Source organism: Marmota monax, unplaced genomic scaffold, assembly GCF_021218885.2.
Source record: "Marmota monax isolate L192 unplaced genomic scaffold, Marmota_monax_Labrador192_F-V1.1 WCK01_AAM20220418_F8-fsc00060, whole genome shotgun sequence".
NCBI lineage: Eukaryota > Metazoa > Chordata > Mammalia > Rodentia > Sciuridae > Marmota > Marmota monax.
Genome location: NW_026692826.1, coordinates 7,005,926 through 7,031,960, shown reverse-complemented (window position 1 = coordinate 7,031,960; position 26,035 = coordinate 7,005,926). Strand labels below are relative to the sequence as shown.

Sequence of the window (26,035 nt, the reverse complement as noted above, 5' to 3'; positions counted from 1 at the left end):
GTGTTTAACATACATCTTGTAGGTAACAGTGTAAATCTGGCAGATGATGTGGAAACAGGAGAATATTATAAAAATTATCTCTCTGGCCAGGAACACATGTTGATGTTTAATCATTGGGCAATGTGAACTCTGTCCTGGAATAAAGCTGTTCTGTTGTTTAGGGGGAGGGACAGAAAGCTAAGAGGGAGGGTGAGCTGATTGGTTATGGCAGTTTAAATAGTGTTTGGTTACTGTCTGATACCTGCTGACCAGATTAGGAGCCTTATTGCCTACCTATTTTGAACTAAAAGATTTTTTTTTTCAGCCCTGACATCTAGTTTATATTTATAAGATCAAGTCTTGGCTTATCTGATTATATTATTAGCTAGGTTAATGATTCTAGAATTTTGAGGAACAGTTTCATGAAATGAAAACTTAAATATTAGAGCCACGAGGGGGAAAAAAAAAGGTTTGTATATCCTATTCTGTAATTGGGGCAGCAGCATTTATTCAGTTTTCCAAGAGCTGTGGAAGGGAGAAAAGAAAGCTTCATGTAATAACAGTTATACTAGGTACTGGTTTTCAAGTAAAGGGGTATTTAACTTGTGAAGGAAATATCTCCCTGAAAATGTTTATAAAGCAAGTTTTCTCCCCTCCCTTTATTTTAAAAATGGAAACTTGTTTCTATGGAACATTGTGTAGCAATCCTGGGATTCTGAGTCTTGTAGCTGACTTGAAAGTTCTTTTGATGGCAAAAGCTGTTGACTCCTGTCTGAGTTTAGAGTTTTCAACAGGTGTTATTGTAGGAACTTCACATTTTGTTATTTTCTGTGGAAGGTCTCTGTCTATCTTGCATAGACCAAGGGTTCTGAGTGTCCCTGAGATCCAGGACAAGAATGTGATATTTAAGATTCATATCTAATTCTGAAAATCACAAGGACACATATCTTCCCTTGATAGGGCTATCATATTTAGGGCTAAAATACTAAATGTTTTGCTTTTTACAAAGAAGTTTGATAGGATTCTGATTCTCATGTTATAAAAGCTGTCATTGCTACATGTGCCTTTGAGTATAAAATGGAATATTATTAATTATTATTTAAGATATGTAGTTTGGCTCAATATGAAGTCCACAGGAGGTAAATATTCAGGGATTGTTGGTAACAATGGCTTAGACATATTGGGTAAACAGGTGACAAAATCACATCTCAATGGCCACCTTGAGAATGTGAACCTGTGAGTCTGTTCTATGTTATCTGTGTTTTATTTTATTTTTAAAACTTTTTGTGAACCATTGCTACATTTGAGGAGAGGTTCCAAGAGGCTACTTTGCTACTTTGTTTTGAAACAGAAAAAAACAAACAAAACAACAACAACAAAAACCACTTGAGACTGGTTTGCTTTTTGGTTATCTTTAAAGTGAATGAAAATTGTAAATAAGGAAGTGTAAACAGGTTATTTTAGCCAGTTTGGATAAATCAGGGAATACCCTACTTTCTACTTTCTGTGGGTATCTATTATCCTGCAAGTCCCTCCAAACCATGGAAGACAACTGCTAAGTGCCTTTTTAGTTAAGTGGGGTCTGAGCGACCGTGGTGGCACTCAGTGTTCATGAGAAGGTATTGAACTGGGGTTAGGAAAACTGCCCTGGTCTCAGGGTTCTCGAAGAGAACTTGAGCAAGGTAGGTAGTTCCCCAAATTACTTTCCTTGGGAATGTGAACATGAAGCAGGGACTATTCTGTCACCCATGCCTACCTCAAGTCTGGGAACACTGGGAGAAGTGGTATGTGTGAAAATACTTGAAAAAGTATGTAAAGAGAGGCATTCAAATGACTCTATTTTGTTTAAACAAAACTTTTAAGTTTTAAAGCTGGATCTGTAGCTCAGGGGTAGAGCACTTACCTCAATTCTAACATGGGAACCAAGAGAATGAGTTAAAGATTGGGTGGGGCAAACTCAGTTTTTGCTGGCTACATAGAATCCTGCCTGTGCAGCCTATTGTCATATGGCTTCAGAGGTGTCAGAGAGCTGTCATGCAGGAAAGCCTAGGATTGATCACTAGCACTTCTCAGGAATTATAGTGTTCACCAGTAAAAGAAATAATTCAAAATACAGATACCACCTGAAACATGATTTCCCCAAAATATGTGCTATGCATAATGGGAAATCATCCCTTTTCTGGCTTTTAAATGTACAACTTTATGCTTTTGGAAAAAGGAATACATGCTCCTTGTAAGCAACTGGATGATGTGGAAAAGTACAGAGAAGAAAATCAAAGCTGCTCAGAATTCCACTTCCCAGAAGCAGCTGCCTTGAACAGTTTGGTGGGCTCTTTCCAGACAGTTCTGTGCACACATGCTTGCTCATGGAATGTTTAACATAGACACAGATATTCTCCATACCGATCTGGAATCTGAAGGCTGTGTTGAGGATGCCATTCCACCTCAGTAATCATATCCTTCCTGGCTGCCTCCTCATTATGTAGATGGTCATACTCAGGTGACCACTCCTCTCATGTGAATTTTGCCATGTAGTTTCCCACCTGTGATTGCCTCCTTATGGCGAATCTTGGGTGGGGTTTCTGGGTGCATATGACCAAGGCTCCCTAGGCTGTGACTTGCCAGCAGGTGTGTTTCCCTGGGTCTTAGTTCTCCTAGTAACTGAGAAACTTGATTGTGATTCAGCCACCTTTTCTCCTAAATTACTTGAATATTTTGGGGGAAATATATGGAAAAAATTTTTAACATCTTTAGCATAAAAATTATCTTAAAAGTACAGCAACAGCACAAAATACCTTGCCCCATCCTATGAAAAAATTGGCCATCATTACCAGCACCAGTCCATTTCCCAGTCTAAGGGCCAAAGCCAAATCAGAAAAGTGGCCTGAGGGGATGGAAAACCAAACGGGAGTCTCATTAGCGGTGGCTCAAAGCCATGCCCTCTTTCTTAATCAAGTATGTTGTACTTTTTCTATTACTTTTAAACTTAGTTTCCTTGGGAGTATACACTTAAGTGTATTTATTAACTGGCCTCTTGTGCCTTTTGCTCAATTCTAACATGAGAACCAAGAGAATGAGTAAAGATTGGGTGGGGCAAACTCAAGTTTTTGCTGGCCACATAGAATCCGGCCTGTGCAGCCTATTGTCAAATGGCTTCAGAGGTGTCAGAGAGCTGACCTCTGCGGGTGATGGTAGAAGCTACTTTCTGCTATCCGTAGAATTTTGTCTCCAGTTGGGCCCATGACAAGATAATGGCATTCCAACCAGCACTAATGCTGGGGAGGGTCAGAAGTTGGGTGTATATTAGGGGTGGGGTGGAGACTTGAGAGGAAGAGGGAAGGTGACCTTACACCTTCCAGGTTCAGTCAAGGGTGCCTCCTGGCTGGCTGGGGATACAGCCTATTTGAAACAGAACAGCTCTAGTCCCTGTGTAGGTAGAGGACTGAGGGCTGGGGGACAGGATCAGTTTACAACTTATTTCTTCTCACCCATTTGTTATTGGCAGAACTATTTATGTCCACCATTGGCCACAACACAAAATTTATCCCCTGCTTTCCCCCTCTGTCTTCCTTAGGAAGTGTTAAGTAATGCCATTCAATAATCCCTCCCTCCCCCCATAAAGATCTCCATCCAGTGAGCTAGTTATAAAAGCAATAGTGGACATTTGCTGTACCCTGAGTGTTTATGCATAAAACTGTTTTTGCAGTTGTCCTTTTAATCTTCAAAACAATTCTCCCAGGTCACTGTAGTGGTCTTATCCTTTTTAAAGGTGAGAAAACATGGCCAAGGGAAGTTTGTAACTTGTTCAAATCACAGTAAGGAGGGAGCACAGCCCCGGCTCTTCACTGCTGCCGGCACCCCTGAGACCTGAGATCTGTAGACAACCAGCACGGCTCTAAAGAGAGAGACTGTCCACTGGCACCGAGTTACTTCTCTTTGCTCTGAGGTTTTTGGCCCCTGTTTGGGAGCACCCTGTTGGGAACCAGAGAGCAAAGGCCAGTGGTGATGTAAAATGGAACAAAAACAAAACCCATGGGGGAAAAGTGGGGGGTAAGATGGGCCTTTCTTCCATGTGCTCTCTTCTGCTGTGTTGCCTTCTAGAAGATGAAGGAAGCAGCCATCCCAGCTTCACACAGGGGATTGTCGACAGAGTCCTGGACCCCCTGTGCCTCTAAATGGTTTTGATAGGAAGGAGATTGTTCACAGGGACGTCAGGCATGTGTGGGAGGTCATAAGTTGTTTTAGGAAAGACCCTGGGAGGGCTGGTTCCTGTGGAGATCTGGTGACCCCTCACTGGGCCCAGCTGTGTCCTGCCTGCCTCCTGCAGCGCCCTCATTTCATGTTCACCACACCACGGTTCAGGACGGCGTTCTCTAGCCTGCAGTGGATGGCCTGATGTGTCCGGCCTGTATTTCTTGCTCTTCTCACGGGATCCTTGGAGGAAGCCCTCAGTTATTTCATTGGTTTCCTCAAGTTGGTGATGACCTTATGAGCTTTCAGCTTGTGTAGCAGATGCTATAATTCCAATAAAGAATGTAGTCCAGGGGCTGGGGATGTGGCTTAAGCGGTAACGCGCTCGCCTGGCATGCGCGGGGCACTGGGTTCGATCCTTGGCACCACATAAAAATAAAATAAAGATATTGTGTCCACCTAAAACTAAAAAATAAATATTAAAAAAAAGGAATGTAGTCTAGAAGGAAAACAAAGAAACTCCATCTGTGAAGCACTGTCATTTCTCTGCTTAATTCATTTCAATGACTTCCTGTTACATTTAGAATCAAATCCCATATCTGTGCCCTGGTTTAGGCAGCACTGGGTGATTGGACTCTGTCTGCCTCTCCCCCTCAGCTAGTAATATTATCCTCTTTTCTTTGTTTCTTAAACCAGCAGAGCTTGTTTCCACCTTGAAACCTTATTCTAGTTTCCTCTCTGCTTGCCCCTTGGTCCCTGCCCCCTTCAGGTGGCAGCTCCTTCCCATGAAGAATTTTCTGCCCTGCATTTGTCTTCTGTCTCTGCTGGCAACCACCGCAGTCAGTATCTGATGCTTTCCTGGTTGATGTGCTTGTCTTTCTGTGCCAGATCTATGGCTTCTTGGCTGTCCTATTCGCTGCTGGGTGCCCCCGCACGTGGCAGGTGCCATTCATCCTTAAGTGGGAGAAGAGGAGAGGCTTGTGGAGGAATGGAGAGGCCAACCCATTCTGTACTGCTACATTGTGCTTCCTTTTTCTCACACAGATGGCATGTGCTAGTGTTATTATGTGATCTCGTCCTACAGTTACTGTCTGAAGTTCTGTACCGAGGATTGATGTAGCACTTAGCACTAATGGGACTTTAATAGGAAAGTCTGGATTGTGACACAATCACAGAGCAAGGAATACAGGATTGACATTAGCAAGGCTCCTGTGAGGTAAAAAAGAAGAGAGTTCAGAGCGAACACATTTCTGTCTCTTCCTCACAAAGCCTCGTGTGTGCATTGGGTTCTGATCCCACACTGAGACATTTCTTCAGCCACTTTCTGCTTTTTTTCCTGTATTAACAGGTCCATACCTCATATAAAAGTCATCTCAAAATGGATCTGAGATCTAAATAAAAAAGGTTAAACTTTTTGATAAGACTAGGATTAAGGATTAAAGAGTTCTTAGACATGATAATGGAAATACCATCCATTTTAAGTCCCTTGCCCTGAAGAGTTGTGCCCTGCAAATAACCTGCTTTTTCTCCTTTGAGAATTAACTAACTGTCTCCTCCATTAGGTATTTCCTGACCACCTCATTTAAAGCTGGAAGTCTCCCTAGCCCCTGTACTCCTCAGCCTCGTTACCCTGCAGTTTTTTGTTTGTTTTTTCCCAGTGCTGGAATTGAACCAATACTAGGCGAGCAGCATACCAATGAGCTACACCCCCAGCCCTCTATTTTCTTTCAACAGCACATATCACCTTGTAACATACTGTGGAATTTACTTAGTAGGATTTTGCTCATCTGTCTCCATACATTTGTATGCCCCATGAATGCTGGAATTTTTGTTTTATTCATTGATATATACAATTTCCTGGAATGATGCTCCACATAGAAAAGGTTCAGTAAGTACTGATTGATTATATAAATAGTTTGAGTATGAAGTGCTAGAAATCTGATGCAAAATGGCTGTTGGGCCAGACTGATTCCTGGCAGCTTGTTTTCTATTCTGTCTTGCCCCACTGCCAGTTTCAATTTATATTCTTAATACTGGACATAAAAGGAAAAAGGTCTAATTATTTGGTATGGAGGGAAAATCAAGAAAAGGTAGACATGTGCCTCTTTGACCCTCCTCTCCTTCCACCTTTGACCTAGTGTAGCTGGTTCTGTCATCTCATCATCTGGCCACTCTCTCTCAAGATAGATCCTAGACAGAGTAATAGTCCCCTCCAAGTCATTATCATTGGCTTCTGGGACCTGGTTTTACTGGCTTTGTTTATTCTTAGTAAGGTAGAGTCACAGATCAAGAGGCACATTGTGCCTGTCACCAGCCTGCCGGCTCTTGATGCATGGTGCTCCCCTGCTCATGTCCCTCAGAAGCTGGCCTGGCCTCAGTCCTTCCCTGCACGCCAAAGTCGTCCCGTCAAAACTGGGGGCTTCAGGAAGCAGAGCTGTAATTACATCTCCAATGAGCTCATTTGCTTTATCTTACCTAAAAAAAAACAAGTTTACAATGTGGAATTTAAAAAATTATTGGTCAGGGTATACTGAACAAACACAAAGTTATCTTTGACTCATGATACATTTTAGGCCAAACATGTACTATTTCAATTCTAAAACCAACTAAGAGTTGCCGCAGTCTGGCTGGGCACAAATCATGAGCCACTGAAGCAGGAACAAACTTTATTTTTAAACTGCAGGAAAACACTTCACACAGCTCCCAGGGAATCCTCCCAAACGCCACGAGGCTTGTCCAGGAACCCCCAGCCCGAAATATCTCTCCCGGAAATCCCTCCTCCTGCACTTCCCCAACCAATGGGAACTCTCGGGGAATCCCCGGAAATCCCCATGAGAACTCCAAAATAGTGCGAGAACTCAAAAGTTGCGGCAGAGGCGGATAGTAATGCCTCGGCTGTCAATCAATACTGTTGGCAAAATGCCAGGGGCCATACAGACTCTGCCGTGGCTCTCAGCAAAGAGTTTTGCTTCCCCTTGTCAAGGAAAAAATTATCAATTATCGTTGGGATAACTGCCAACTCACAAGTTAGCATCTGCATTCTCTCTCTGTCCTCACCCTAAATGACCCTGAAGAATAATCTCAAGTAGAAAGATTCATTATTCTTACGATATCTTGTGACTTTGTTGTATGGCTTAGTAGAATCAGGTTAGCTGATTAAATTCATAGAAATCTCTTAATGTTGAAGTGAGTTGGTAAGAAGGGGGGTCCACTGGGGTTTGGTGCTAGACTTGTCCTTCAACAACTCATAGGAGCCAGGATGTGCCAGATAGTATACACAATTCCTAGTGGCAATACAAAGTGTTGGCAGGGAAGAAAGAAACCAAATCAATATTATATGCCAGATATTCTACATTCTGTTAATTATATAATTTAATTTTCTCTATAGTTTAGAAGGGTTTGTTTAACATTTTGATAATTTATATAGCAAAGAGTTATGTGCAAGGTATTGGGTGATGTATGCTTGATTTTCCTTCCAAGTACGTTCTACTCCCCTGAAAGCCAAACATTAGTGAATAAACTGTCAACACATTTTTATACTTGTAGGATCTGGTTAAGATGTCAAGGGCAACCCCAAACAGGAAAGAGATGCCCAGAAAACCTCTGGAGAGGCTGGAGGGAGGGTGTGTGGCTGCCAGATAGACTTCCTGAGGGGAGGGACAAAGATCTAACTGTGTTTCAGTTTGTGCTGGCAGATTTCAGAGAAGTATGGTCCTCTCAGCAAACACAGTGGTGTGGAGACTTATTGGGGTCACACTGACTTAATTCCAGATTGTCCTTGACCAGCTCTGTCACCTTGTGCTTCAGCTTCTGCCTCTGTAAAACACCCAGCTTCATGCTTATTGTGCTCAAAGGGCAACATACATGCTCAGGACATTTTCTGATGCAGAGTCTGCCTTTGCTAAGTGTTATCAACTGTTACTTTTCATTACTTCCCAGGACTAATCCTCCCCCACCCCACTCCCCACCAGGTTGGAAACTAGAAGATAACAGAATGGGAGACTTTGGATGACTTATTTTGGGCTGTGAAATGCAAAAATCCCAAGCAAAACTCTAGGGAGCTCCCTTCCTGTTCATTGTCTCAGATTAATTTCCACTGGAGACCTTACCTGCCTCACATAAAGTCACCCATGTGTCTTCTACTGTTACTTATGTATAAGATAAATTATAAGAGATAACGTTTAAGATAACTTATGAGGAACTTTATAAGAGATAACCTGCTTGTGGTTCCTCCACAACAAGGCCATTATATTCTGCCTCCGGGCCTTTGTGATATGTTTCCTTTTTCACCTGCCAAACTCCTACTGGTCCTTTCTCTGCTGTGTCTTTTGTGCTATGGCTTCTGTACCTAGTACTCACTATGTTTAGCTATTATTTGTCAGTTCCCTTATTCGTCTCATTCCTTGAGGGTGGGGCTGTGATTTTACCATCTTGTAGCAGTCTCAGTGTGTGGGCCTCATGAGCCAGCTGGTTGAGTCCATAGATGAGCCTCATGCAAAAAGTTTCATCCTGGATCTTCAAAATGAATGGGAAGAAGTAATTCAGGCAATGCTGTTAGCCTTCAGTGAGAAAGTGAATCCATGCCATGTTCAGGTGGTAACTCCTCTACAGGTTGAGCAGGTGGCAGTCTCATGAAATTCAACTCAGTTTTGAGGCCATAATCCTTTGCTGTCTTAGGAAAATGGAATCCAGAAATGATTAAAAAAAAAAACTGAATAGGCTATCTTATTTCATTTTAAATCTTGTATGAACTGTTTGTCCTCCAAACTCTTGTATTTTTTGCTTTAACTAGTGCAGATATCTCTTTAATTATTATTATTATTATTTTTTTGCCTAGTCATTGTTTTTGGACAATCTTTTTGCTTCACCTCTTTTGGCAGTATTAAGTGTTTGGAAAGAAAGATCCCAGGTAAAACTCCAGAACTGCTGGACTTTGGGTTCACAGAGGATTACATTTAAGTGGCAAAGGTTTTGTTTGTTCCTTTGTTGGTGCACGTGTGTTGTTCAGTCTTTGCTTGTTTAAGCAAACCCTCAGAGGACAGGACACGACTTGATGCACATTGCAGTACTGTATAATAAGTGTCTGTGACTTCTGGCATTCTTACAGGGGCACCCTGTAGCCAATTGTAGCCCTAATTTAGAAGCATCTTTTGAATCGTTCTTTCTAGATGAATTTCAGGAACATAGAGCAAGTTAAGAATTTTTTGAGTTTTAGAGAAAGTAAGAGAGATTTCCTTCCGAAGTTCCCATAGCATATTTATTGAGGAACTTTATAAGAGATAACTGCCTCCCGCCTGAATTAACCGTGGGCACCACTTCTCCGGGTCCCGTTTTCCCTATCTGTACATTTAGGATGTTGGTCTCTGAGGCCCTTGTAAACTTTGGGGGCTTTTAACCTTCACTTAGATTTTGGCTCTAGACCTCGGTTTATAGCTGCAGTGAGGTCAGATTATTCAGGAAGTTAGGAGGGATTCACTGTTAGGGCCAGAGCCAGGGATAGACCTGTGGTGTGCGACAGTGTCGTGCCGCCATGGTGCCATGCTCCACGACACTGCCGTGCCGCAAGGGCTGTGCCGCCCTGGCGCGGGGTGCTGTACGGCTGAGTGCCGCGCCCGGTGTCGTGCGGCTCTGGCCGACTGTGTCGTCCTCCTGTAGGCGTGCGGGCGCCCTAGGCCCGCTCCAGGTCGGGTCCGTGCGGCTCTGCTCGTACCCCACACTGTGCCGGCCTTGTGTAGCTGCTTTTCTTCTAACCTCTACCGTGACTCCAGGCGCGTTGCCGGCTGTCGCTCAAGCTCCGGCTCCTCCGTGGCTGTTCGCCTCGTCTGCTCCCTCTATCCGAACTCCAGCTGTCCCAAGGGGCCTGGATCATTTTTCAAAACTTCCTTCATTTTTAGACTTCTAAGCTGTTGAGTCACTAATCCAGATGTTCCCTTAACAGTTAGGATGGTTTGATCTGTGTCAAGACAGTTGCTCTGAATCGGGTTTTCACATTTTGATTCTTTTGTTCCTCCCACAATCAGTGTACTTCGGTAAATAGTTGGTGTAGTATAATTCAGAAGAACCCCAAATAACTGTGCCTAAGCAAGGGTGGAGTTAATGCATTGTCATCAAGAAGCCAGCTGCTCGCCAAGGCTGTGTGATAGCTGGGTCCGTCAGGTTGTGGGTCCGCAGGTCTCACCCCCTTCCCCACCAGCCTGGGGCAAGCCCCTCATTCTGATGTTAAGGGCAGCATCCCCATCCCAGGCAGCAGGACGAAGAAGAGGGCAGATGGGGAGCAGCAAGAAATGGGAGGTCTGTGAAGGTCCCACAGACTTCTGCTTGCCTCCATTACCCAGAACGTAATCACATGGATACCCAGCTGCAGGGGAGGCTGGGAAATACTTAGTATTTCTCCTGACTGGCTATTCTCAACTAAAAGTTTAAAGTATTGTGGAGGAAGGGAGAAACATGTTGGAGCAACAACGAGCAGGCTTGCCCAACTGGATTTGGTTATTCTGTTGAAGACACCTGTGCCATTTAGAAAAGTCATCACTTAAATGAGAAATTCAAGAGGCATTTGCCTTGGCTGCAGAAATTCATTATTTTGGGGTAGGGTACAAAAAAATTCAAAATACTTCTAGGATGACTATTCCAGCCATGATGTGTAAGAGGGCTACTAGTGGGTAAGGACAGGAGAGAGGGACAGCAGCCGGTGACTGAAGGAGTGCATTGTATGAGAAGCCCACTTGATTTCATCTACAAGAGTTCAAGGCTTTCCTGTTGCATAAACACCGTCTCACCTTGGCGTTTTCACAAAGCTACTTAAGTATAGGAATTCTAGGGGTTAAGGACAACCATTAAATAAAAATACTATTCTAAATCAAGTCAGAGACAGTCTTCTTAAGTTATTTGTGATAAAGGGGAACATATATGCAAGGATAATTACAAAAATATAATCATTTTATTTATCGAGAGTCTAAGGAAATTTCAAATGATGGTAAAAACAAACAAGTGAAGAATGGGCCTAGAAACTGTTTGCAGTTTCTGAGTAAATAAATGGTGATTGCAGGCTGCATACTTGAATCTGGGGTGTCTGACTATACTAACAACATCTTTCTCCTTGAGATTATTGCCTTCATATTAAGAATTTGTGATTTATTGAAATCATTTGTATCAGGAGTAGCATCTAAATTTATTTTATGTCTTTTCAGTTTTTATAGATATACTTTTAGTACCTGCTATTAATTATGAAATAGAATTTTCCTGCAGTTTTAAAAATCCTGGATACTGTGAAATCTTTAACAAGGCACATTCTTTTTTTTTCCTTTTACACTTGCAAATTTATTTTATTTTATTTTTAATTATTATTAGTTGTTCAAAACATTACAAAGCTCTTGACATATCATATAAGGCACATTCTTTTAATTAACATTTCTCTTTGACCTCATTCTAAAAAGGATTTGAGGCATCACTTTCATTTGCTATTATATCATTTTTTGGCCTCTTGACATACATAAGTAACCCAAGATCATGTCTTTATAATTGTACTTATTCTATACAATTATTCTTATTCTGTAGCTGGCACCTAATGTATTTGTACAGTTGAGCTCTTACGGAGCACTTTCAGCTATTTTATTCTGATACTATTTTTTCCTTCTGTGTACGAAAAATTGGGCTCTTTTGAGCTCTGTAGTTCAGTCAGGCCATGTGTCTTCTCATTGAGGTTCCTAGAACTGGGTTATGAAGGATTCTTACAGTCCTTGAGGGACGTGTATGTTTGGAGCTACCCTGATAACCTTGGCATCTCCCTTGAAGGGTTCCTCCCACATTCAGTGTTTTTCAGATTAAAGCAAAATTTTACCACTAGGGCTTATTGGAAATAGGTGGAGCAGGTGGGGTCATAGCGTACTTAATAAGAAAGGTGATATGTTGATCATAATTCCAAGCATGTTGATTTTTCACAGCAGGTTACTCAGCAGTGTTTATCAGAAAATATTTGCATGGCACTGTTAATGAAAGGTAAAATGGGAATCTGTTAGCATTGTATGGAGGTCTGTAAATAGTGTTTAATTCATTGTGGATGTTTGTATGCAGTGGAATAATTCCTCAGTTTCATAATATTTTATTCTTTTTTAAAAGCTCTTAAATTGGGAAGCCAAGTGTGTACCTTTTATATCATCACATACCACACAGGCTCAGCAAATGCTATTAATTGGATTGACCAGTTAATGAAAAGAAGAATAACTTTATTTTCCCTGTCATTCAGCATATTGAGATTTATTTTGTTGCTAACTGAAATGACTTATCTTTTCTTTGAATTTGTTGATATCCTTCATTTAACATTCTGTTTCTTGCCTTATTTATTTGTATTACAAGTATGATGACAGCTGTATTTCTCAAATACAGTGTACCTGAAAAGGTTAAGAGACTACTTTAGATCTTTAGTGACTATAACAACCAAGCCATAAATTTTTACATTTGCATTACGTTAATATAAATAAACCATGTTATGTAAGCTTTTATTGCATGATACAGGCAAGAACTTTTTCTTACCTTTTAATGCCCTAGGATTGGCAAGGTGGCAAAACAGGTCTGGCTTGATCTAAAACCTGTACCATAGTCGCAGAGCAGTCATTTGGTCCTTGGTCATCTGCACCTTGTATGTTGGCCTCTCCTGTGGAGTGAGTCAGTTGGCAGAAGCTTTTTCTTCCAGAGCAGTTTGCTTTGTGCTGATGTATTGTGCAGCATGGTGACGTTATTAATAATGGCATATACTTTAAAATTGCTAAGAGGGTAGATCTTTAATGTTCTCCCTGCAAAAAAAATCAATAAGTGTGTGAGGTGATGGATAGGATAATTAGCTTGATTGCATTATTTCATAATGCATATGTATGTCAGAACATTACACTGTGTACCAGAGGTATAAATAAATTTATATGTCAATTATACCTTCATAAAGCTGGGGGGAATTTTTTTTTAAATTAGAAAAGAGATGAGAGTCATCTGCCTGCCCTGTGACATGGGTGCTGGAGAGAGTATAACATACCAGGGAGCTGAGGGGCTCTTCTGTGCTGTCACAGTGAGCACGGTTTATTTGTGCCATAGTGGTAATAGTGCACACAAAGAAACTCCATTTTTAGGACCCCTTGGGTCATTCATGGATAGACAAAACTGTGAAGCTGTATCAGAGAAGGCCACAGGTCTTTTCTGTTATTTATTTATTTTTTTTACCCCAAATGAATTCTTCAGAATCCATCACATTGAGTTTTTCATGTACTTCCTGTGTCCCACACAATGCCTTGTATATAGCAGGCAGTACAAGGCATTCTTTTGATTAAGTGTGAAGTCATGAACTGACTGGTAAGAACTATTTTAGTTTGAGGTAAGGAGGGTTGTATGAACTGGTTGAAATGAAAGAGCAAGTTCATATCAACTACTGAGCTGGTTATGTTATAGTTCCAAAATCAATGTGTAAAGACCTATTTAACTCCTTCATTTATCTAACAAATACTTAGGCTTTGAACTAGGTATAAGAGAAATAGTGATGAACAAGACAGACAAAAGTCTCTGTCCCCATGAATCTTACAAAGACATTGACATGGAATATAATGTCAGACAGTAATAAGTGCTATGATAGAAAGAAAAACAAGACTAGGCAGAGAAGGTGTTACAGGGTTATGGGGTGGGCCACTTGGGATGGGGAAGTCAGGGCAGGATTCTGAAAAGTTGCCATTGGAGCACAGTGTGAGTGAGATGAAGTCTTACAAGGGTCTGGTAGCTGAGCATCCCAAGCAGGAAGTTTCTGACATGGGAAATGAATTTGGCAAATTTGAGGACTGCTGAAGCATAAACTGGCAGCCCCCAGGAATGCCCAGTGAACAGGAGGGCTGTGTAAGAAATGGCAAAGATGGAAACCTGTCCTCTTTAGTTAATGACCCAAGGCTTGTCTGTGAAACATTTGGGTCATGGTATGTGATGTGTATTGAATATTGAATGAAGGTGTTAAGTAGACTTGTACATGGGAGGAGTCTGGAGCTGGGGAAGTCAGAGGTTTTTACTCAACTTCATTCAATAGGGGCTAGATGATTTTTGAAGTGGATCACTAGATAAGATGACCAGGAAAACTCCTATGGGTAGAGAAGGGCACATGGCCAAGGACTGAGTCCCAGGGTGCTCCTGTGTTTGCATGTAGAGACTGTGTTTGTCCTGGTGGCCTGGGTAGCATATAGGAGAGCCTGTTCTGGAAGTTAAGTGAAGAAGGCATTTCAACCTCTTCCTCTCTGCACCTCCTTTGTTCAACCAGCCTAGACCACGCTATCATCATCCCTTTCCACTGTGGGAAATTTTGCTGAACACTCTAATACCATGAACAGTATAGCCAGCTGTGATTTCAGGAGCTGGAAGCCAACATTAAATGTTTATAATATGGGAGGTATAAGTTCAGTGTCCCTTATTAGAAATGCTTGGGATGAGAGCATTTGCATACACATAATGAGGTATTTTAGGCATAGGACCTCAAGTCTAAACACAAAGTTTATTTATTTCATATACTTCTTATACATGTAACCTGAAGGTATATGTGTAGCCTAAAATATTGTTAGTGTGCTTATATTTTGATTGTGCCCATTACATGAAGTCAGATGTGTTTTTTTCCACTGTGGCATCATGTTGTTGCTCAAAAAGTTTTGGATTTTGGAGGACTTTGGATTTTTGAATTAGGAATGCTCAGCTTGTACTAAGTCTTCTTTGGGAGTATCTATAACTGGGTCGAAATGTGGAAATTAATGTCTTATGAATTGTAGATGACTCTAACCTTTAATCTTTTAAAACCTGTTTCTTTTTACTTTCCTATAAATAACCCTTAAATAATAGATGAAAAAATAAAACTACTTCTTCTATTTCCAATATTATATTAGTTTTCCTGCTTTATATGTGCTGTTAGGAGCGAAAATATATTTGAGTAACATAAAGTTGAGATTTTGAAAAAGCACACCAAAGGAATTACAAGCTAATGATATATGTAGACACCATGTATTTGGGAGGTGTTCTAGTAATCGGCTTATTTCCTAAACCTGGTCTCTTTTCAAGACTCTTGTTCTCTGCTCAGGAGTTGGTACCATTGTCCATTCAATTGTATGAAACAAGCACTGGAGGTATCCTGGTGCTGCCTCTTTGTCCCACCACCTTGACTATCAGAAAGTCCTGTGATCTGCTCTGTCTCTAGAGCCCACTTGCACCTCTTCATCTGGCTTCATCTCTAAAACCACTCACACCTCTTCATTTCCCTCCATCTTTCACCCATTCACAACTCTTCATCTCCATCTCTCTCACCCATTCCCCCATCTCCATCTCACCCCGTCTCTCATGTCCATTCACACCTCACTATCACTCTCCATCTCTCATGTTCATTCACCCCTCTTCATCTCCATCTCTCTCACCCATTCCCCCATCTCCATCTCATTCCATCTCTCATGTCCATTCACCCCCTCCATCTCACTCCATCTCTCTCTAACCCGTTCACCCCTCTTCATCTCCATCTCACTCACCCATTCCCCCATCTCCATCTCACTCCCATGTCCATTCACCCCTCTTCATCTCCATCTCTCTCACCATTCCCCCATCTCTATCTCACTCCATCTCTCATGTCTATTCACACCATCTCTCATGTTCATTCACCCTCTATATCTCATCTCTCTCACCATTCCCCCATCTCCTTCTCACTCTATCTCTCATGTCCATTCACCCCTCTCCATCTCACTCCATCTCTCACCCATTCACACCTTTTCATCTCATTCTATGTCTCATGCCCTGGGCTGAGCTACCATCATTTCTTGCCTGGGTCACTGTAATGGCCTTAGAGAATAGTCTTCCCTCATACTCTCTTTCCCTATGTGTCTGTTGGCATCCTGATGACTGGGTTATATTTTCGTAATTAAATTTGATTTTGTTACCTTCTCTGCTTAGATTCTTTCAGTGGTTTCTGTTGGTCACAGGAGAAGACGAAAATCTTTAAAGCGGCCTGGAAGCCCTGACTGGGCTCCAGGGCTGGCCTTTCCCCTTTCCTGAACCCAGGGAGGCCCTGTACTACAGGACGTTCCTGCTGTGACTCTGACCCTCTTACCTCTGGCTCTGCATTCTATCTCTGCTCCTTGGTCCCTCCCCCTGTATCTTCGTGTCCTGAATGGGGGTGACTAGTTACTGACTCGTGAGCCATCAGGTGAGGAGCAAGTCTGTGGATTCATGACAAGTGGGTGCTGGGTAAGTGAGTCACTCTGAATCCCACCTCACTTCTTCTCTGTGCAGTCTATTGCAGAATCAACCCAGCCTTGTTCTGACTGCCCCAGCCTGGGTGCTGCATCCAGAAGCTTCAAGTTGGCTTCAAGTTAAGCCCTTTAGCTGCTTGTAGCTCCAGTGTGCTCATCACAGGGGGTGTGTAATCTAAATGACCCCCGTGGAAGACACTTCGGAAATTGGGAAATGCTGACCCAATATGTCACTATTTCAGAATACATTGAGGAAAGATCCTTAGTGATGTTGGAAATGTTTAAAAACATACTGGGTAATATTTACTAAACATATGATATGTACCAGATACATATATTCATACTTAGCCTATAAAACTATGTGAGCTAAATGCTGTTATTTTCCCAAGTTCACATAGTGAGTGATAATTACTAGCCAGCACTGTCTCTCCCAGAAGGAGCAGGAACAAATTTCAAAACAGAATCATTATCCACTTTTCTACAGTAGCACAGAGCCTCTGTCTCCCATTATTGGGAGAAATTAAGAACTGACTATAGTCAGTTATACAGAGGAGATTGGTTTTGTTCAGTTGTTGGCCTCTTCTAGGTGATTTACTTAAAGCCAGGGTGAATTTGAATCTGAGATGATACTCAAACTCAGTTTAAGAAGTTTATTTTCTTTTTCCTTGTCTGAGAACTCCTTCCCTTGCCTGAGATCTTTAGATCTTGTCACCTATGTTCAGTGACTGGACCCCCTTGTCAATCATCTTAGAGAAAAAAAATCCCCCTAGCTGTTATGACCATCCTTAGTTTACCAATTAAAGCAGCTAAAAGCACTAAAATGCTTCTGTCACACAAAAGGCTCTTCCCACGCTTCTCGTAGAGCTCACCTCTGAGCTCTTTGTCCTGTTGTTCCCTAGCCTGATGGCAGCATCTTGGACAAATTACCTGCTTTCCTTTTCCTCCTTCTGGAAAGCTTGCACTGCCCAGGCAGAGCGTCAACAGTCTGTCCAGCAGGGCCACCTGTGCAGGGAAACGGCCTGCCCACCCTGCCCCACCCCTTATCATTTCAGGCCAGCAGCCTCTCCCAATTCCACACTTAGACTGAAGCAGTCACAGGTAGGCGGTGGAGTCTCAGGTGGAAGACTTAAGAAATAGATTGGGCCAGATGAAAGGGGGCAGTTTTGAGAACTTAATGGAAAAGCAAAACAGATGTAACTGAACCTGCCTAAAGTTCTTCCAGGTGTGACATCGTAATGGAGGAAGGCTCTACATGTTCACAGAGCAGACTGAGTGCAGAGGAATATGGCTAACCCACACATGGACACAGTCACACATCACCACCTGTGACTTCTGGAGGAGGCACTGGCTAAATAAGCTGGCTGCTTCCTTTGTTCATTTGTATGAAAAAATACTGATTTGCATTCTATGTGCCCTTTGAACAGCATCCTGGTGGAGAAGAGGTCTTAAGAGAACAAGCTGGGGGTGATGCTACGGAGAACTTCGAGGATGTCGGGCACTCTACTGATGCTAGAGAACTGTCCAAGACATTCATCATCGGGGAGCTTCATCCAGTAAGGACTTTTTTTAGGGGAAGGGGAGTTTTTCTCATTCCTTTTTAAGGCTACCAATTGACCTTACCTAAGTTTAGATTTGAATCTGTACAGAACTTAGAAAGGAATAAGGCAAAAACAAATCCTCCTGATTTTAGAACACCATTTTTGGCATCAGTAAATCGATCTTAAAGTCTTTGCATTTCGTGATTGTGTTTTTTATGGACACTTAGAGTCCGAATGCCCTGGCCGAGGCCCTGTTCTGGGGAGCGATTCTCAGTCTTTGAAAGTCCATGGAGCAGTAAATTTTAAAAGGTGGAGGTATCAACCCAGTATGACATTTTTTGTTTCTTGTTTTGTTTTTTTTTTTCCACCAAAATATTTTTCTTAAGAAACCTCTCTTCTACTTTCATTAGTCTGAGAATATTTTAATTCTAAACATGGTTCTGAAATTGTGTTCTGTTAAATGAATAAGCTGTGCCTCATGTGAAACTAGCATATTATCCTCCTCACTTTACCCAAGACTTTTGGGAGTGTTGGCTTTGGTTCTAGTCCATTGGCTGGCTTTTGGAAAAAAACTGGCTGCTTTTGCATTTTATATAAACTCGGGGCTATGATATGAACTTAGGCCCTTCTGTGGCAGTTTTAAATGACTTTGTGGAACTTTACTTGCCTATCACCTAAGTGTCACCTAAATTGTGGGAATGTAACTGAAAACTTGGGAGGATGTCTCTGAGTTCTCTGCTTTTCAGAGTAGACAGGGGGACTCAGGCTCTGCCCCTTGAGAGAGAGTGCCCGGCCCCAACCTGCTTCCTTCGCTCTGGTGTGTTACAAGTAGCCAGCCAGGGGCGGAAGAGCTGCCAGGAGCCGGCTCTTACTAAAGAGAAACAGATATCTTCCAGTAGCTTCATTTTAAGTGAGCAAACTGAGGAACTATTTTTTAATAAAATATGAAAAGTTTTATTTCATGTAAACTATGCTTCCTGTAATGACTGAATGAGGGAAACGTTAAAGAGGCGCTTTGTCGAAGGCCTGGGAATAGGAAATCCTTTAGAGCAACTTCCACTGAGTGGGGAAGATTTTGTTGTTTTTAGTGGTAGGACATATGTAGTGAGGGAGTTGGCTTCATTATCTGGGGGATTTATTTGCCCATGTTTTCATCATCGTGTGTCCCAGAAGTGAATTAGTGGTAATTGGTGAGGTCTGTCCTTAAACATGGCCCAGCCCATCCTTATTCTGTGCAGTCCTGTGCCACAGGGTTTGGAGGGCAGGTTTCAGGCCTGGGCTCTGGTGCTTCTGCTTCGCTAGCCTGCAGGGCTTCTCTGGCTCAGTCTTTGCACACCCTGGGTTTTTGACAGCCTCAACTGAGGTTTAAATAGTTTATGACCCTACAATCGGGAGATCGCAGGGATTCATGGAGGACATCACATGACTAAGGGATAGATATGCATCTTCAAGGGAATTCAAGAGGAAAGGGGAAGAGTTATGTTTTCAGCTGCTCCCTGAGTTAAAGATCTCAGTCCAAGTCTAATAAATGAACACACGGTCCACAGAGTAATGGAACTGTCATAGTGCTATTCTGAACTGTGAAACTCCAGATAGAAAATACCTTTTGGCACTGAATCTGCTGTTCCTTTTTGCTGTTAAGCCTGATTTATCAAACTTTGTGTTTAACAGCTGAATATTAAACCCAAATTGCTAGTTACTAAATAATGTTTTTTAAAAATCTCATTAAAAGTGAGCACTTTTTGTAGGTAGTTTATTATTTTTCAATGTTCCTTATTTTTCCACTTCATTTTAATTTTTTTTTTTTTTTTTTTTTCAGGATGACAGATCTAAGTTAGCCAAGCCTTCGGTAAGTGTGGCCTTCTCAAATGTGTCAGAGGATGGCAGTATCTTCATTGTATTTAAAATCTGTCAAACAAAGGTCTTTTACCTCTCTGAGACCTGCAAAGGTTTGTGTACTTTAGATTAGTATGGATCAGTTGGTGTTTTCTGAGGACAGCTGTGTGTTTATTTTATATAACTCTCAATACTTGAGCTATTCATTGTAATTATCAGTAAATATCTTTGAGGACTGGTGGTACAGCTCAGTGGTAGAGTGCTTGCCTAGCAAGCAGGAGGCACTTGGTTTAAACCCCAGCACTGCAAAAACTAACTAACTAAATAAATAAATAGATTTTAAAACTATGAAAAGCTATTAGCACTTCTTAACTAGAAGATTTGACAGAAGCCTTTCTTTCAGAGAAGGTAAAATGTGATTGAGTAGAGGCCTTTCCACCTACATCCTTGAGGCCACTGCCCTTGTCTCCTTCTCGGCATCTCCTGGGTGTACTGAGTGTGCAGTATGCGTTCATTTACACTCTGATTCCTAGCTCTCACCTCTGAGCTGACCATCTTTTCTGTATTTGAAAATAACCCTGGGGTAAGAATTGATGGAAATAGCAGAAGATCCTGAGAAGTGCATGCAGGCAAAGTGGTTGCCAGCCTGTGATTAAAGAACTGAGGAGGAAAATCTGCTTCAAATGATGGAAAGTATGATTTTTCCATTTTGGTATACTGTTGGTTTTCTGTAGAGAGCACAAACAAGACTCCACTAAGCTTGTACCAAAAACTGGTGAACTCACAGCCTAGCTGTGGCCACAGGACTTTGTCTTTAATTTATAACACAAAGTTATCAATTCAGTAGCGTAAGTGTAAAGGCCATCTTCACCTCAACAATCAGTACAGTGAAAGCCTTGGGTAGTGCTGTTTGGTACAATGACATTTCATTTATATTTTCTTTTTTCCCTCTTCAAAAAGTCTTAAGTTCCATGTTGGTGATATGAGTACTCCAGGAAGATTCAAAATAGACTTCAAACTTTAAATGGCATTTGCAACAGTTGCATAGAACCCTTGATTTTCCTGCCTGGTGTTCAGGGTGTTAATAACCTTGAAGCAAAGTCATTTTCAGCTGCAGGAAACAAGGGTGTGAGGAGCCTCACCACTCTATAGTTTCCAGATCTGACTCCCGTCTTAAGCACGGGAACTTTTAAAACCAGATACAGTTACTCTCTTCAGAGACCTTATAGGTATATCAACTTTTGAGGTTTTTTTTAAGCCCCTTTATGGAGGTTTTGCTTAAATTAGAACATAGCTGAAGGAGGGTGGCAAGAACTTGCTGGCTGTCTGAGAGGCAGATGAAATATGATCACTTTTTCTAGATCTGTCTTCCTTGTGCTTTCAGTTTACCAGAAGAAAAGAGGGACCTTAGATGTTTTTTACTTACGTATCTGAGTTGCCATCTGTCTCTAGTCTGGAAAATGTCCTCTGTGGTCTGATCTTAAAATGTTACCTGCTTGGGCTGGGAATGTAGCATGGTGGTCAAATGGTGTCCTGGCACACACACGGTCCTGGGTATGATCCCTAACACCACATAAAAGAGACAAAAAAACAACCACGTTGCTTCTTAAAATGTCTAGTTGAGTTGTGAAGTGAGATGTACCAAGACGTACCAAAGATTATTAGCTTAAATCTGCCCAAGGGAAAGCTTGATATCAGATTGCCAAGTTTAAGATATTCGTAGACAGGGAAATTACACATTTTTAATTAAATCTATCAGCTTTGCTTATGGAGAAAGTACCCTTTATTGGTTATAATTTTCAAATCATTGTGATATGAATTTCTCTGTGGCTGTTACAGTGTCACTGTAAGATCCTCAGACTTGCCAAGGGTGATAAAGACAATGAAGTTTGTCTTGCTCAAAGTCAGATCCAGAATGGAGTCTAGCACACACCCAAGGCTTGTCAGCTGAAGTCTCTTAACCCATGAAGTCCCAAGTTTGCAATTCTACAACTATTTCAGGAAGAGAAGGTGCATTAAAATAGGTTGGAAATAATAATTTAGAGCTCATCTGCAGTATTATATTATAATTATACTCTCATTATTATGTAAGTCTAATATATACTATATTTAAGCTTTAATCTGGGATGATGGGACACAATGGCTTAAGCTTCTGAAGGCTCTGGGCTTCACATGAAGCATCACTCTCAGTATTTTCAGGGAGAAAGTCTGCCATAGAAAGACCAAGGACTGAGCTAAGCTAGATGAACTTATACATGAGATGACACTGACTTAGCAAAGGTTTGTTGGGCTTTGCATGTTTATATATGGAGCTTGTCATAACATTGATTTACATAAGTCATTATACATGACTTAACCAGTTTAGTTGTTAACCTGTATTAACTCCAGGAGTAAACAGGTGGGGAGCTTTCATAAAGGCTAGAGTCTTCTCTCCCTGTTCATCGTGGATGGATCTGATAGCTTCATCTCCAAACTCAACTGAGGCACCACAGAGCAGTGGTCACTAAAGCAACTTGCTTTTCATCCAGGTGCTAAGTGGTACTTCGAGCTTGCTTTAATTCTCAAGCATCCTGGGTTATAGGGCTAAGATAATAAGAAAGAAGCTACATGATTTTCTTTAGGTTCTGCTCCTTATAGAATTGTTGTTGCTCCTTGTGGTGACGTGCTAGCTGTGTTTCAACATAGCAGTGTTCTAACTTTATAGCAGTGTTTTCACATTAGTTCTTATGGCAACCAAGAAGGGTAGGGAGAGGTTACACAGAGCTTTCAGCAAGTTTGGTAAAACGTACATGCTCGTGCCTGGTGTGATGTGGTGTGTGTTGATGTTTGCCCTCTGTTTGCTGTTTATGCCTGACTTTTCAGTGTGATAGTACTGTTTGACCTTTAGTGAGCTTGTTGGTTTCAGAACTGAGTATGTTTTTCTTTTAACTGTAGTAAAATTACTTGCATATTTTGATGGTTTTTAGTATGTTTGCAAATTTTATTTGCATAAACAAAATTTTAAAAATCTTGTAATAGTTATGAATACTTCTTAAAGACACTGAGATTTAAAATTGCTTAAATAGATAATAAACATAAAGTTTTACTTTTAAATGACTAATTTTTTCCCCACTGTGTCAGGAATCTTAAAGGCGATGTTTCAAGGTTGGTCGGTTTCATAGCTGCATTGCTTGCACTTTCCTGAGGGGCTTCTGCCTTTTCCTGGAGTCTCCAGGTGCTTTGCAGAGTGTAGCTGTGCTCCCTGCAGACCGCTGACTGCTTCACTAATGCTTATACCTGTGCTGCTGGGAACTGCAGGCAGGACCTGATGAAGCTGCCTCCTTCATGGCCACTTTTGTTGGAAGCACTAATACTTTTGCTGGTGTGGAATATTAAAAATGCTTCTTAACATGACCTTGAGCCCAGAGAAGTTCATGTTTTACCGAGCCTTAGTTTTTCAGCTGTTTGGAGAACTTAGCATTTTTCCAGAGACATTGTCAGCTCACTTTATGGTACTCAGAGAGGAGCTGCTCTGAAAGGCACTGGAAGATAAAACAGGGCTTATTTGGCAGTCAGGCGGAGCAGTCCCTGAGGCCCATCAGGAATCTTGCTGGTACTGTCTGGTCAGAGTCAAAGCAGGCTGGGAAAACATGGTAGAATGTTAGAACTTGAACTGATAGCTCTTATTTTTTCTTTTTGGTTGACATATATTTAATTTAAATTAGATACACATTAATATCCTGCAAGATTTGAACAAAATAATTTGTTTTTACTAGTATTTCTTGTTTTTGAAGAGCTGAACTGCCCCTCGTAGAGATGACAGTGGGGTTGTGTGTGTGTTTCCGTGTCTCTGTTTTTAGTTTCTATGTCAAAGCTTTTAGGTGCCTATTGTGTGCAGGATGTTTTAAAAAATCAGAGTTAGTATTTGACGTTTTTAAATTATCTAGATTATGTTCTTAGATAATTTAAATACGTAATTCTTAAACTTTTGTGTTCTGGGGAAATTGATGAAGCTAGGATTTTAGTGAAAAGAGGTTTATAATATAATTTTCCTTTTCAACATTTTTTAAAAATGACATTGAATAAAGTACTCTGGTCATATTTTAAAACAGGTGTTCAGTTAATGGAATAAATGCTTGGACACTGCTTTAACTTTTTCTTTTGTGTTCCAGGAATCTCTTATTACTACTGTTGAGTCTAATTCCAGGTATGTGGTGGTTTTCTTCTACAGCGATGGTGGGTGGAGGGCTCCTGAGTCAGAGGTAGACGGGGCTTCTCCCTGATAACTTGTGTACTTGACTTCCCATGGCTTCCTCAGTGATCATCCTGGGGCCGACAGGCTCTGCTCTGTGGGGCTTGCCATTCTGAACTGTCAGCTGCAGCGGTGGCACACACTCTCCACAGCGACCCCAGGTCTTGCCCCTGTGACAGCCCTTCCAGTAACCAGTCCCATGGCTGCTCCACCAGACGGAGGCCCTTGTCTTCCCTCTTGGCCCATGGTCAGGTTCAGTTGTGGTGCCTATTTCCCTGGGCATGATTCCTTCCTTTGTCATTAGTAGGCCCTGAAGCTGAACCAGTAATCTGAGTGTCACGTTACTGGCTTTCAAGACCAGATTTCTTTATTAACGTTTCTGGCAGCTCTGCCTTATTGACTTATATTATGGCTCCCAGCCCCTTTTTGACCAAGCTCAAAACAACATATTTGTATTTGGCCCTGTCAAATTTAACCGCCCCATCTCTAGTGTTCTGCAATATTCCCATTCCCACTGCCAGTACTTCACCTGCTCTTCACTGACGTGTGGCTTCCTCCTAAAGGGAACTGAAAAGCCTCATTGAGACCAAGGTTGCACTTATTTCTTTCGTACTTCAACTCTTTATACTGAGCTTGAGCTTTGAGTGAGCTGATTAATTTAAAGGTTCATGTCTAAATTGAAGCTCTTTCCATTCTGTTGTTGATTTGACCCATCATCTGTAATTGACAGTCAATCCAAACTATATGCTTCAAAACTGAACAATATGTAGGTCATGCATTTTTGTGAATTTAAGCCTGTAGATCACTGACTCAGAACTCTGTATGTGCAGTTCTTCAAGTTTAAATCCACCAAGCACAGGTGTCAAGATTAGGTTTTAAAAACAGGATCTCAGAGTGCTGAAACTGACGTGAAAGTAGCAACCGGAGCACTCCTGTGTCCCGGAGGCCTTCACTGGGCAGCTCAGGCTACCTGACCTGCCCTTGGCTTCGAGCTGGCTGACGGCCCACCCCTCTGTGAACCTTGGCCTTCTGATTCTCCACTTCATGTCATTTGAAATTCTTAATTAATGTATGTGAGTAGAATAAAACATGTCAGGAATATTCACTTTTGTTACCTTGTAATTCATAACCTGTAGTCCATGCCCACAAGAAAATCCCTATTCCTGGGAGAGTCTCTCTGTATAAAGTTTGTGGAAATAGGTTAAAACTAGCAGGATAAAGCAATTGCCAGTGTTCTCAGGCACTCATTGACTGTGCTCACTTCAATTCTAGCAAAGCTAAGTTGCCTTTTTAGCTAAATTGGTTATAGAGGTGAGAAAAACCCCACAGTAACCTTTTATTACAAGGAGCAAGGATTTGAGTTCCTGCACTGAACACCTCCTGCATCTTTCTAGTTGGTGGACCAACTGGGTGATCCCAGCCGTCTCAGCCCTGGCTGTAGCCCTGATGTATCGCCTCTACATGTCAGAGGACTGAACGACTCTCAGAAGCCGTAGAAGGAAAAGGCTGCTTTGGAAAAAGGAGAAAAGAAGCCAGTGTTAATTACTTCGACTGACAGAAACCTTCGCCTGAAAAAATAATTTTAATATGTTCCTCTTCTTCCTACACTAGAAACAAAATGAAAAGAACTGTTCTTTCTACTCTTAAACTTTTCAAATGTGCCTTTTTATTCATCAGCTTTGTTTTGATGTTTTCTCACTGTGTAATTTACTTATTGTAAGCATGATCTTATAAAAATATATCTGGCTTTTAAAATATACCACCATGTTGCCTGTCTGTTCAGTGTAGGCTTTTCTTCAGTGGTTAAGATCTCTGGTCATGTATGTGCTAATCATTTAGGTCCAGCTCTTATGTGACTTGAGGCGAGGGCCCAGCCCTTGGAGCGTCCTCGTCATTGTTGAGCAGTTCATATGCAGTCACCCCCTATTTCCAATGCCATTTCTTTTTCAAGGATATTAATAAAGGCTCAGAAATTATAGCTCAAGAATTTATAATAATTGTTTTGCTTAAAACACATG

The 26,035-nt window shown here is 41.5% G+C and overlaps 1 protein-coding gene across 1 annotated transcript in view; it reads left to right on the top strand.

Annotated features, from left to right (window-relative positions):
* LOC124095440 (cytochrome b5) overlaps positions 1 to 25,776 on the top strand; it is a 28,686-nt gene extending 2,910 nt beyond the window's left edge. The window contains exons 2-5 of the mRNA XM_046448569.2: positions 17,837 to 17,965; positions 19,770 to 19,799; positions 23,938 to 23,972; positions 25,412 to 25,776. Of these exons, the coding sequence (XP_046304525.1) occupies positions 17,837 to 17,965; positions 19,770 to 19,799; positions 23,938 to 23,972; positions 25,412 to 25,493 (276 nt within the window). The 3' untranslated portion in view covers positions 25,494 to 25,776. The remainder of the gene's footprint in view (positions 1 to 17,836; positions 17,966 to 19,769; positions 19,800 to 23,937; positions 23,973 to 25,411) is intronic.
* Positions 25,777 to 26,035: the final 259 nt, after the last annotated feature.